The sequence below is a fragment of the Myxine glutinosa genome, chromosome 8 (genome assembly GCF_964187855.1).
Source record: "Myxine glutinosa chromosome 8, kmMyxGlut1.1, whole genome shotgun sequence".
In the NCBI taxonomy this organism is placed as follows: domain Eukaryota; kingdom Metazoa; phylum Chordata; class Myxini; order Myxiniformes; family Myxinidae; genus Myxine; species Myxine glutinosa.
In genome coordinates this window covers 63,780,599-63,794,130 of record NC_136268.1, presented here as the reverse complement: position 1 = coordinate 63,794,130, position 13,532 = coordinate 63,780,599, and the positions used below count along the sequence as shown (strand labels likewise).

The 13,532-nt window shown below is 45.0% G+C and overlaps 1 protein-coding gene across 4 annotated transcripts in view; it reads right to left on the bottom strand.

Annotated features, from left to right (window-relative positions):
- Window positions 1-13,532, bottom strand: part of TLL2 (tolloid like 2) — a 253,701-nt gene that overhangs the window by 143,524 nt on the left and 96,645 nt on the right. For all 4 annotated transcript variants that reach the window (XM_068124572.2, XM_068124574.2, XM_078783341.1 and 1 more), the window contains one exon: window positions 11,362-11,540. In XM_068124572.2, coding sequence (XP_067980673.2) covers window positions 11,362-11,540 — 179 coding nt within the window. The remainder of the gene's footprint in view (window positions 1-11,361; window positions 11,541-13,532) is intronic.

Below are 13,532 nucleotides of genomic sequence, written 5' to 3'. Positions count from 1 at the left end.
GTCATGATTCTCTTCCATTGCATTGGGGAGGACGGACTGGAAGTATTTAACACATGCCATGGAGAACTACCTTGTACGAGAGGTATATATTTTAGAAGTGCTCCCAGCATGTGGGAGAAATAATTGATCAGTTTGTCACAGATTTGAAGATGATGATTTAAAAAAAATTGAGTACAGCGTACCTACAGATGTTACAATTTGTGATTACTTGGTGTTTGGAATCAGCAATGCGAAATTGCAAGCACACCTTCTTCGTATACAAGTTGATGATCTAACACCACACAAAGCACTGTCATATTGCTATGGTAGTGAAGTGTAAAGTATCTCGACAAACTGCGATCAATTGTCGTATGCGTTTATTCACTCTGCCGATCAAGGCCCGATTCACAGCAGCGCCATCCGAGGTCTGGCGTAGGGATACAACCCGGTCCCGGTGTAGGGATACAACGGTGAATATTTGCACTGCATACATGACATCCTCCCCTTTAAGTCCAAAATTACCACGAGCAATACGTGCTAGATTTCCAGAATTGACATTTCAAAAGCAACATTTCCAAAACATGTGAAAATATGTGTGCAAACGGTTATGAGAATAATGAAAATACGTGAAAATAGAACATGTGTCAACGTGAAAATAGAACATGTGTCAACGTGAAAAAAAACATCTTCAAAGATTCAACCGGTCGGGTGCTTTTCTCTCACGCATTGAGCGTCGCGGTGTACCAGTGGATACAGAGTCCGAGGTGATTCCTTTGGGTCGCGGTGTACCAGTGGATACAGAGTCCGAGGTGATTCCTTTGGGTCGCGGTGTACCAGTGGATACAGAGTCCGAGGTGATTCCTTTGGGTCGCGGTGTACCAGTGGATACAGAGTCCGAGGTGATTCCTTTGGTCTCCACGAAGGGTGTAGCGTTTGCAGAGGTTTTCGGGGCATCCGAGCCGGCTGGAGCGGCCACGACGATCTCCGGCAGTGGCAGGTCGAACTGTTGTCCTGACTGTGACGATGCTACAGGCTCCATCGACTCACAGTGACGGTAGGTTATGTGGTCCTGATGTCGACGAATTTCGCGGCCGTCCTGCAGGCGAATCACACAGGACAGTGGACCTGGCTTCTCGATGATGTCCCCCGGTAGCCACGTCGCACCTGCACCAAAATTTCGGGCAAACACTGGATCTCCAATGTTGATACATCGACTGTTGGACGTCTTATCGTGCACCAACTTTTGATTAAGCTGGCTCTGATAAACATTTGATGATATGTCTGGTTTGAGATTGTCAAGTGTCGATCTCAAGTGTCGTTTCATCAATAACTCAGATGGAGCTGCACCGGTTGTTGATTGTGGCGTGATACGGTATTTGAACAGGAGACGAGACAGCTTTGTTTCCAGGGTTCCCTCCTGAAGTTTCTGCAATCCGGATTTGATGATTCCTACGGATCGTTCGGCCAAGCCATTTGAAGCCTGGTGATGTGGGCTGACAAACTTATGTTTGATGCCGTTCCGACGTGTGAACTTGGCAAACTCGGTACTGGAAAAACACGAACCGTTATCACTCACGATCATCCTGGGCAGACCATGAGTGGCGAAACAGCGTCTGAGTCTTTCGATGACAATGGCTGACGTAGTACCACGCGTCACATAGGCATCAATCCATTTTGTGTGCACGTCCGTAATTATTAGAATCATGCTGCCATTAATAGGCCCGGCATAATCGAGATGTAGGCGATGCCACGGTTCGCTGGGCCATTCCCAGGGATGCAGTGGCGCTTTCGCAGGTGTATTCCGGGTGCTCTGGCAGGGGTAACAATGTCGAACATGATGTTTGATATCAGCATCAAGATTCGGCCACCACACACAGTTTCTGGCGAGTGACTTCATCTTCACAATCCCGGGGTGACAGTCATGGCTTTCATCCATGACCCTGGAACGCAGATTTTTCGGGATCACGACACGACATCCCCAGAGTAGGCAACCATTTTCCACGCTGAGTTCGTTTTTACGTGCTTTAAAAGCCGCAAAATCTGGGTCACCCTCAGGTAGCAAATGCCATCCAAGCTGTACAGCCTGGACAGTTCTGGACAGAACGGGGTCTCGTCGAGTATGAGTGCGGATCTGGCCGGAATCGACAGCACAATCTTCCAGATGATCCATCAGTGCGATAATGGATCCTGGTGTAGGCGAATCATCAACGGATTCTGGAAGGGGTAACCGACTCATGGCATCTGCATTTGTGATAGACGAACCGGGCTTATAACATATGGTGTAGTCATAAGCAGCGAGAAACAGGGACCAGCGGATGATCCTGGGCGGTAGTGTGTCAGATGTCGCCTTAGTTGGACCAAACAGACTGATCAGCGGCTTGTGATCAGTGCGAATCGTGAAATGATGTCCAAGAAGGTACTGGCGAAATTTGCCGACGCCGAAAACGATTCCCAATCCTTCCTTGTCAAGTTGGGAATAGTTTTTCTCTGCCGGGGACAACGTTCTGGATGCAAATGCAACCGGTCTTTCCGTACCGTCAGGCATCACGTGTGATAATACACTCCCCACTCCATACCGACAGGCATCGCATGTCAGCACAAGATCCTTCTCTGGATCAAAATGAACGAGAACATTGGACGATTTGAGCAGATCCTTAGAGGTCTGGAATGCTGATTGTTCAGTAAACCCCCAGCTCCAGGAGACTCCTTTCCTCAAAAGCCGATAAAGGGGGCCCAAAACGTCGGTCACATTCGGGATGTAACGACCATAGAACTGAAGCAAACCGAGGTATGACTTCAATTCGGTCACATCTCGTGGAGCAGGAGCATCCTTGATAGCTCGGACTTTCTCATCTGTCGGGTGTAGACCCTCGGCATCAATCGTATGACCCAGGTACGTGACTGATGGCACCATAAACTTGCACTTGTCTCGACGCAAACGTAGGCCGGAGTCCGAAATCTTCTTCAGAACTCTCTCCAGGTTCTGTAGATGTTCCGCGTCCGTACGACCAGTAACCAGAATATCATCCTGGTAACAAACGACGTTGCGTTCGGCGGCAAACAAACTGTCCATGACACGCTGATAAATTCCAGGTGCAGATTTCACTCCAAAACTAAGTCGGTGGTACCTGTACAACCCACGATGCGTGTTGATGGTAAGATACTGTTTCGAATTCTCGTCCAAGCAGAGCTGTAGATAGGCGGATTTGAGATCGAGTTTCGTAAAAGTCTTGCCTCCCGTGAGACGAGCATAGAGGTCTTCGATCCTCGGGATTGGATATTTATCCAATGAAGAACACCTGTTCACGGTCATTTTATAATCTCCACATATGCGGATGGACTGGTCCGATTTTATGACTGGAACGATGGGCGCCGCCCATTCGGCATACTGGATTTGCTCGATGATCCCCAGATTTTCAAGATGAACCAGTTCCTTGTCAATCCGCTCACGCAGGGCGAAAGGGACTGGGCGAGCCCTGCAAAATATAGGATTGGCATCCCGGTCAACCCTGAGTTTAGCCGTATGTCCTTTCAAGGTTCCAAGCTCATCCTTGAAGACATCCGGGTACGTATCCAGCACATTTTTGAGTGTGTATGCTGCAGTAGGAGAAACGTTGGCTGCCCGGAGTTGATGAATGCTTTCCCACTTCAGTCGAATTATGCTCAACCAGTTCCTGCCGAGTAAGGAAGGGCCCTTTCCAGGAATGACGATCAGGGGTAGGTGAAACTCACGGTTATCGTAGCCCACCGTGACGTCACATGTACCGCAGGGAACAATCTTCTCACCTGTATAGGTGGAGAGTCCATAGGTAGTAGGTTTCAGATGGGGTCGGTCAGCATCACTCCACAGGTTTGTGAAAACAGCATGGCTGATGAGCGAGACGGCCGCACCAGTGTCGACCTCCATTTGCAATGGTCAATTGTTGACGACAACATTGGCAAGAAGAGGGTCCCGCCTATGGTGAGAATCAATATGAAGCAGGTCATACGATTCTGAGTTGTCGGAAACAGAGCTCACCTGGTCAAGCTCGGGTTCCTCCGAACCGATAAACTGATGAATCTTGTCAGCAGCTTTTCCTTTTCCCGATTTGCGAGTGATGCAAGCTGGAGCAATATGGCCAGTTTTCGAACAGAAATGGCAGGTGGCATCTTTGAACCGACACGTCTCCGGAGGGTGCTTTCCGTTGCACCGAAAACTGTTGTTGTGGGTTTGAGACTGCACTGGCTTCTGACGAGGAGCCTTGTTCCAACGTTTTGGCTGAACATGATCCAACCGATTCACAGCAGGGCTGGTACCAGACGAGCGAGTGGCACCGATGCTTGTAGCGTTGCGTTCAGCACTTTCCATGGAAATGGCGGTGTCTCTGGCATTTTGGAACGTCAGTCTTCTCTCAGCAAGCAGGCGTCTACAAGTGCGGTCATCGGACATGCCAACCACCAGCAAATCACGAAGCATGTCATCGATCGTGTCCCCAAACTCACACAGATGTGACAGTTTTTTTAGGTGTGCAATGAAGTCTGCGATCGACTGACCTTGCTGCTGTCTGCACATGTAAAAATTAAACCGACACAGGATGACTGAAGGAGATGGGTTGCAATGTTCCTTCAAAGCGGCCTTGAGCTCTGCATACGTGAGCTCCTGGATTGTCCGTGCTTTGCACGCGTGGGTTCGTATCCCATCCTCGTCGCCATGTAAAGTATCTCGACAAACTGCGATCAATTGTCGTACGCGTTTATTCACTCTGCCGATCAAGGCCCGATTCACAGCAGCGCCATCCGAGGTCTGGCGTAGGGATACAACCCGGTCCCGGTGTAGGGATACAACGGTGAATATTTGCACTGCATACATGACATGAAGCAACTGCCAGCCAGCTGAAGGAAAGGAGAATCGCAGCTGATGATGATGTGTCTACTGTCTATACATGCTATTTCTCAGTGGACAAATAAACTTTTGCCAGGAAATGAGTCACCGCTGTATAACTGTCGAAAGTGTGGCCGTAAGCATGGTTTGAGGCAGTGCCCGGCCTTCTGTAAAACCTGTCACACACGTGAAGGTGAAAATCATTTCTCCAAAATGTGCAAAAACCGCAGGACAAAAATGAACAAATAACACAAAATCACATCTCGAGAAGCCGAATGAGGCGTCGACAGCGATAGCTCAGATTCAAGGGAATTGCTTATTGGTAACTGAGAACTTACCAGGCTGGATGTGAATGGCAAGGTCATAAATTTCAAGCTTGGTACTGGTACAGAAGCCAATGTGCTGCTTCGGAGTATTTATCGACAACCTCCGGTGCAGAAGAACCTACAACAAACAAATGTGGTGCTGTCGTCCGATGGCAATCACAGGTTGTCACCAGAAGGTAAGGTCCTACCTGATTGCTCAATCAATGACGTCACACACAGCTTGGAGTTTTAGTGGCTTGCAAAAGTATTCACCCCCCTCCAAGGTTTTCACATTTTGATGCCACCTGAGCCTATTTCATGATGCTTTCAAATCACACATAATCTAGTCTTCATAAACTACTCCAAAGTGATAAAGCTGATAATACAGATAAAAATGTGAATAAGTTAGATTAACAAAGGAAATCAGATGATTTTAAGTTTCCAAAAGTATTCAAACTCTTTGCCGAATTAACTATAAATCGCTTCAGGAGCAAATTATTTGTTTGAAAGGACAAAAAATATATAAGTAATATGTTTCACCTGTTTGTAATCAGTGGTTTAGCTTAAAAATTAAGCTCCCCACTTATCAAAGGAGTTTTAAGGTGCAACTCACTTGGTAAACCAAGAAGGCAAACATGAAGACCAAGGAGCTTTCCAAAAAAGTCAGACATACAGTGGTGGAGAAGCACCGTTCAGGAGAGGGTTATAAGAAAATCTCAAAGTCACTCATTATCCCTTTGAGTACGGTGAAATCCATCATTAAGAAGTGTAAGACGTATCATTAGAAGTGTAAGATTAAGAAGTGTAAGACGTAGTGCAAGTCACCCATCGAAACTCAGCAGCTGGGCAAGCAGGAAACTGGTTCGGGATGTCACTAAATCCAACAATAACTTTGAAAGATCTGTGAGGCTGTATGTCCGAGATGATGGTCAATATTCATCAATGAACAACATGCCGTTCCCTTCACAAAGCTGGACTCTATGGACAGTGGCAAGATAGAGGCCATTACTGAAAAAGACGCATCTAGAAGCTCATATGGAGTTTGTGAAAAAGCATATTGATGATACTGCAGGCATGTGGAGAAAGGTTTTGTGGTCAGAGGAGAAAAAAATTGAACTTTTTAGTCTAAATTTAAAAGCGTTACATGTGGCGCAAACCGAACACTGCACATCACCGAGTCAACACCATCCCTACTGTCGAGCATGGTGGTGGCCACATCATGCTATGGGGATGCTTTTCATCAGCAGGGACTGGCAAACTTGTCAAGATAGAAGGGACAATGGATGGTGTAAAGTACAGGAGATTCCATGATGAAAACCTGCTCGAGTCAGCCATGAATATAAAATTGGGTAAGAGATTCACATTTCAGCAGGACGATGATCCGAAGCACAACGCTAAAACCACACTGGAATGGCTGAATAAGAAGAAAATTAATGTTATTGAGTGGCCCAGTCAAACACTTGAATCCAATTGACCATTTATGGCGAGACTTGAAGATTGCAGTCCATCGAGGATCCCCATCAAACTTGGCAGAACTAGAGCAATTTTCACATGAAGAATGGGCAAAGATTTCACCATCTCACTTTGAAAAGCTGGTAGAAACCTACCCAAAAGGACTCATCGCAATCATTGTTATATCGTAACTCAAAGAAAGTTATTGGAAATTCAGCAAGCCAGATCAGTGGATGGCTGTCTCATGGAGCTGCAGAGACTTGCAAAATACGGCTGATTCACCTCAAAATGAGGTGTTCCTGAGCGCTGTTGCCATTACTGAAGCATGAGGGATCAGGTTCATGAGACTTTGTAATTCCAAAGTCTCATGAACCTGATCCCTCATGTCCTTACTAAGTTCCAGAAGGAAGTCCTTACTAAGTTCCAGAAGGAAGTCCTTACTAAGTTCCAGAAGGAAGTCCTTACTAAGTTCCAGAAGAATCACATAGGAATAGACAGGAGTAAGGGGCAGGCACAAGAAATAGTCTACTGGCCTGGCATCTCAAAGGACATTGAAGAGACTGCGGCCTGCTGTATAAAATGTGCCTAATATTGGAGGAACAACTAAAAGGAGCCTCTTGGCGTCCTTGGAGAAAGCTAGGCACAGACCTGTGAGTTTCAGGGCCGATGACCCGTGTGTTGTGGATTACTATTCCAAATTCCCCCAAAATATGTCTGCTAAAAGACAAAACAGACAGTACTGCCATCTCTCACTTAAAATCTGTGTTTGTGCGAAATGGTATTCCAGATGAATTGATAGCAGATAATTCATGTCGTTTCCTGGTCATGAGCTACAACAGTTCGCCAAAGCGTGGGGACAGAATTGTGACCTCTAGTCCCCAGTACCCATAATATAATGGCATGAGTAAAAGAACCATTGGGACAATCAATCATCTGCTGAGACAAGCAGACAATCCATATGTCGCGTTATTGGAGTACCGGACTATTCCAATCACTGAACTGAAATACTCTCCCGCTCAGATCCTGAACAGTCGGAGACTAAAATTGAGAGTATCTATAGTTGTACATCTGTTGCAACCTAAAGTCGTGACAGATGTCAGAACAGGACTAATAAAATTGCAGGAAAAGCAAAATTACCAGTATGAACGCAGTGCCAAACCCCTGGCCAAACTAGAAGCAAACAACGGCATTCACATCAAGGAAAATGGGGTGTGAAATCAAGCCAGTATCCGAGTCATGCCACATCATGGGAAACCGAGATGTCATGTCAAAATGTGAGCCATGCAAGTCCCAGGTCATACATAGTCTCGTCAACAACAAGTAGTGTCTTATGGAGAAACCGAATCTGCTAAAAACCAGTCTGCTCCTGGAGTTGTGCCTGACTTTGAGTCGATGCCAGTGGACACAAGTCTGGAGCCTGGGTCTCCCTCAACCAGAGGAATAGAATTCGCTTCCACTACTCCACAAGCGCATCCCACAGTAGTAACCGGAACTTCATCCGAAATTGTCTTTCGCACCACCACCACCACCACCCCCCGATAGACTGGATCTTTGAATTGTGGTCAATTGTCAACTCTAGTGGAGGATGTCGATTTGGACTGTTCAAAGAATGTGGGATGATACCCTCATCTGAACATTAACTTATTGAATCTTCTAAAGATTGCTAGTTTGGGGTTGCGACTCACTGAGACGTTAACCAAGGTTAACCAAGGTAAACATAACTTAGAGCAAGTTCTTTGCACATTTCTCATTTCACGTTTTCTTTCATTAGCATGTATCAACGTTTGTGTTGTTTCAGTCATTTAAAAAAATAGGGTAGCAGATGTCATACATCCTACAAGGATATGTATTATATGCTAATTATATAATTCTACTTTGAGAGCAGACTCCCCCTCCTGCCTTTCCATTATGTATTTGGACTCTCCCGATGAAGCCAATAGCAAATGCTACAGTTGCCATGGGCGCTGTGTCTGTGCTCTGGGCAGGCGCCACATTGGACGTGCACGAAACGAGTCAATCGCACTGGAATTTCTCTGTTTATTTCTTGCTGTGAACATTAGAGAATATGGCTCCCTACTCTGGGCTGGTGCAATTAATTCCCATGTTTCTGCAATGGAAGCGATCGAGTTCAAGGCTTTCCAAGTTATTAACACATCTCGGCAATAACCCCAGTTACAATATATGCTTCTCGCCTACCATAGGCAAGTTGGTGGACTGAAGTTTTCTATCACCACACTTATGGCCTCAATACTCCTGCCCTCTTATATCCCTCTCCTCTGCCAGCCCACCCAGGTCACACTTGTTCCAGGAGAGTATCAAATGGTTACCTTCCACAATTTTTATCTGAACTCCATTCCTCGTCTGTTGAACGAACTTTCTGGGTCTGATGTCTTGTGCCATCAATCAAGCCTTTCAAGAGTGCTGCCCATCATTGTATCTCGCACATACACTCCGCTCTCTTTCACTCTCACTGGCTTCCTTCATCCACATCCTTTCTACCACTCATGTGTGACATCTTTTTCATCCCCTTCCGCCTCCCACCCGCCCCCTCCCCCGTGATGTCCTGCCAATCTCTGAACCTGCTAAGTTTATAAAATCCATTGTTTGCCTGTTCCAGACTGATCCATGACCCCCAGTCTCTGTCAGGCTGATCATCAACCTGTACCTTTCATCTGCTGATGCAAAACTTCTGTAATAAGCAGCACGTCTTCATGTGTCTACCATGATGATTACAGGATCTGTGACTGGCTGTTCCTTTCTCCAAAATGGTTGCCCAAAAATTGTTGGAATTTGGTTTTACATATAACCATATAAAAGAACAAACCTAAATATATGATGCTTACTCAATATATGACCTAGCAAGTTTGAGTTCTCAGGGATGCATTGTTTTTCCAGGATCGGGATTTATGAGGACGGTAAATTGGTGGCGAGTGATGCGATAGTGCTTTGAATGGAAAAAGGCTACGGAACTGCGCATGGAAAATAGCTACAGAGACATGTATGGGTTTTAGTTATACAGAGCCATGAATAGGAAATGACTGCAGAGCCAAGTGTAGGAAATGGTTGCAGAGTTGTGCATGGGATGTGGTTGCAGAGTTGTGCATGGGATGTGGTTGCAGAGTTGTGCATGGGATGTGGTTGCAGAGTTGTGCATGGGATGTGGTTGCAGAGTTGTGCATGGGATGTGGTTGCAGAGTTGTGCATGGGATGTGGTTGCAGAGTTGTGCATGGGAAGTGGTTGCAGAGTTGTGAATGGGAAGTGGTTGCAGAGTTGTGCATGGGAAGTGGTTGTGGGGCTGTGCATGGGAAATGGTTGCAGAGTTGTGCATGGGATGTGGTTGCAGAGTTGTGCAGGGGGAAATGGTTGTGGAGCTGTACATGGGAAATGGTTGTGGAGCTGCACATGGGAAATGGTTGCAAAGTTGTGCATGGGAAATGGTTGCAAAGTTGTGCATGGGAAATGGTTGCAGAGCCAAGTGCAGGAAATGGTTGCAAAGTTGTGCATGGGAAATCGTTGCAGAGCCAAGTGCAGGAAATGGTTGCATAGTTGTGCATGGGAAGTGGTTGTGGAGTTGTGCATGGGAAGTGGATGCAGAGTTGTTTGGGAAGTGGTTGTGGAGCTGTGCATGGGAAGTGGTTGTGGAGCTGGGCATGAGAAATTGCTGCAGAGTTGTGCATGGGAAATTGCTGCAGAGTTGTGTATGGGAAATTGCTGCAGAGTTGTGCATGGGAAGTGGTTGTGGAGCTGTGCATCGGAAGTGGTTGTGGAGCTGTGCATCGGAAGTCATTGTGGAGCTGTGCATCGGAAGTGGTTGTGGAGCTGTGCATCGGAAGTGGTTGTGGAGCTGTGCATGAGAAACAACTGCAGGGCTGGTTGTCTCCACTGCGTGATCCGCATTTTTGCGTGATCCACATAACTACAGTTCAAGTTTGGAACAGCAGGCCAAGACACATTGGCTGAATGCTTCATGTCTGGAAATCAGTGTAAAGTCAGGTTTTTTTCAATAGGAAGTTCAATTGTTGTGCTTTTCCCATTTCAGGAAATGGGACTCAGCATAAAAAATTTTTTTATTGAGAATTAGATCAATTGTTGTGATAGTATGTGCACTTTGTACTGTCAAAGCAGAGACTATGCTGATGTTAGAGAACCTCCGAGGTGGGGTAAATGCAGTTATTCAGGGTAAGACTGCCTTGCCCTCCTACGTTTACATACCTCAAATAAAATTTTCCCAGAGTAGAGTATGTTATCCATGCACCACGAGGAACAAGTAGACCATTTCATGCATTTGCTAGTAAAGGGTTTGTTAGACCATTTAATGCGTTTGCTTGCTCGTAGAGGTGAATTTGCAGAATATGAGGATTTTTCTTTGTGGGACTTCGGAAAACTGCGCGAGACTTTTAGGAAAATGAACAAACACTCAGGTGTGGAAAATCTTATGAATGTACACAAAAATGGCTGAATGAGATATTTTCTCTGAATCATAGGTTTCAAAATCCTTGAAATATTCAAAAATAATAAATCATTCTCCGAATGAGACTAGCCACCAATTAACTTCAGATTACCTGTGGTGTACGGACATTACAAAGATTTCAGCTATCATGTTAGTTTTTTTTATTTTATTCTAAGTCATCAAACAGATCCATGTTCTCATTTATTGAGCGGGACGGCACCAATCACAAGCAAGCGTCTTATTTCCTTGGAGCTTTAGGTTGTTGCAGCAGGAAAATCACATCTCGCACAATTACAGTTCTCAAAACCCTCACCAGGTTGAATGTTGGCTTTGATAATGGTAACGTGGTTGTCTCGGTCAGGCCTCGTGTGCTCATGCCAAAAGCCAATGACATGACCTAGCTCGTGTACTACGATGCCAAACTTGTCACAATTCTTCCCAATGGAAATGGCTTGAGGTCCACCACCTCGCCTTCCCACATATGAACAGCACCTGGAAAGCACACCAAGACCAGATGGGTCACAATTTTGCACGTGTGGCATTTTAGCAACAGGCAAACGTTATTTGTAAGCAAAAGATAGCAAATGGCGAATAATAGTCCTTGCTTAACTGAAACCTAAGCTTGAGTTTTGCAATGTATTAGGTTTCTTACATCCAGGTAACATATGCTCCTATCATAACCATTATTTTCTAGTACGTTCTGTAATAGGTTGGTCAGAGTGCGCGTGTTGGTGAGAGAATCTCAATAGGAATTTGGGATTGGTCAGGGTGCTGGCAATAACTCCCCTACTCTTCATGAAAAACAATGTGGAGTCTTAAAGTTCAAAAACTAATGCTATTGGACACCCATAAAGCATAGTTATATGTAAACATTTCCTATTTAGGGTCCACTAGTGATTATATCAATGGGGTTATGGATTTTCCTTTGTATGATCATACGTTTTGGCCTTAGGGTCAAGGTGCATGTATTAGTTTGACAAGGTTTGTTTGACCAATGTTTAGACCCAAGTACACTTACTTAGCCTTGTTACAAGTTTGTATGTTTACCTTTGTATATAAAAAGGCATCCCTCAATATAGATGATGGCCACGGGACTAGAAACATTTTTCAGTGTCTCCCATGGATAACAGTTTCCCCCAACACCTTGGGTTTGCATTTGTTATTTTGTGTTTTTAATTGCTCTTGTCATGAGAATAATTAACTGTGTGCTTTTATGATTAACTGTGCTATTTTATGTGATGAATATTGTTGTGCTTTTATGATCATCCTCCCCTCCCCCCCACCACCCTCCTCATCCCCTCGCCCTCCCGCACACACAAACATACACACAAACACACACACACACAATCACACACACGCACAATTACAGACACAAACACAAACAAACAAACACATACACAATCACAGACACAAACACACACACACACACACACAATCACAAACAAACACATACACAATCACAGACACACACACGCACAATCACAAACCAACACACACACAAAAAAACACACAAACAAACACACAAACACACACAAACAAACACACAAACACACACAATCACACACACACACAAACAAACACACAAAAAACACAATCACACACAATCACACACAAACAAACACACAAAAAACAATCACACACACAATCACACACACACAAACAAACACAATCACACACACACAGAGAATCACACACACACACACACACACACACACACACACAAACCACTTTGCTATAAATGGGGTACTTCAATATTTGGTCAATGTGTAAAAAAACAAAAACATTTTGTAACATTTTTTAAATGTTACATGCCTCGAAATTTCACCTGGAACTGCAGCATCATGACCCGAGGGTTCAAATGGGGATACAAGACAGGACATTGTTTTTGAATTGTTACAATATTGTGTAATCCACGAGTCCGTCAATCTGTGCGCGGAGAAAGGCTCATGTAATTCATTTTTAATTAGATTGTTTAATAAAGGAAGAGGGTATTGCATTATTTATGAATCAAATTTATGGAGATGTTCAATACAGTATAACAAAACTCAGAGCATTCCTTTCATCTAAATTTGCTCCTCTTTACTTTCATAATAGAAGAGATGGTGTATATACACAGAAGTGTTGCTCACTAGGTATTAACAGCTTCTCAAACAGGTAAGTTAAAATTTCCTTTACCAAATTATGTTCCTTGCAATGTCACGAGGCTCGAAAGGTTTTATCAGCATATACAAGGTCTGACAGGATGGCCTAGACTAAGCTAGACAGGCAGGGTAATTCATCAATGTGTGTACCGTTCCTCGGATGGACGTTATACTGGGTGTCCTGTCTGCCGACATTTGCTGGTCCCATGGTGTCCATGAAGAGTAGGCGAACTATCGCGGGCACCACGAACAATTTCCAAATTCCTGCCCTAATCAGCAGAGGGCACTGCATCAGCAGCACAGCCATGCCCTCATCCAATGATGCTCTAATCAGCAGAGGGCA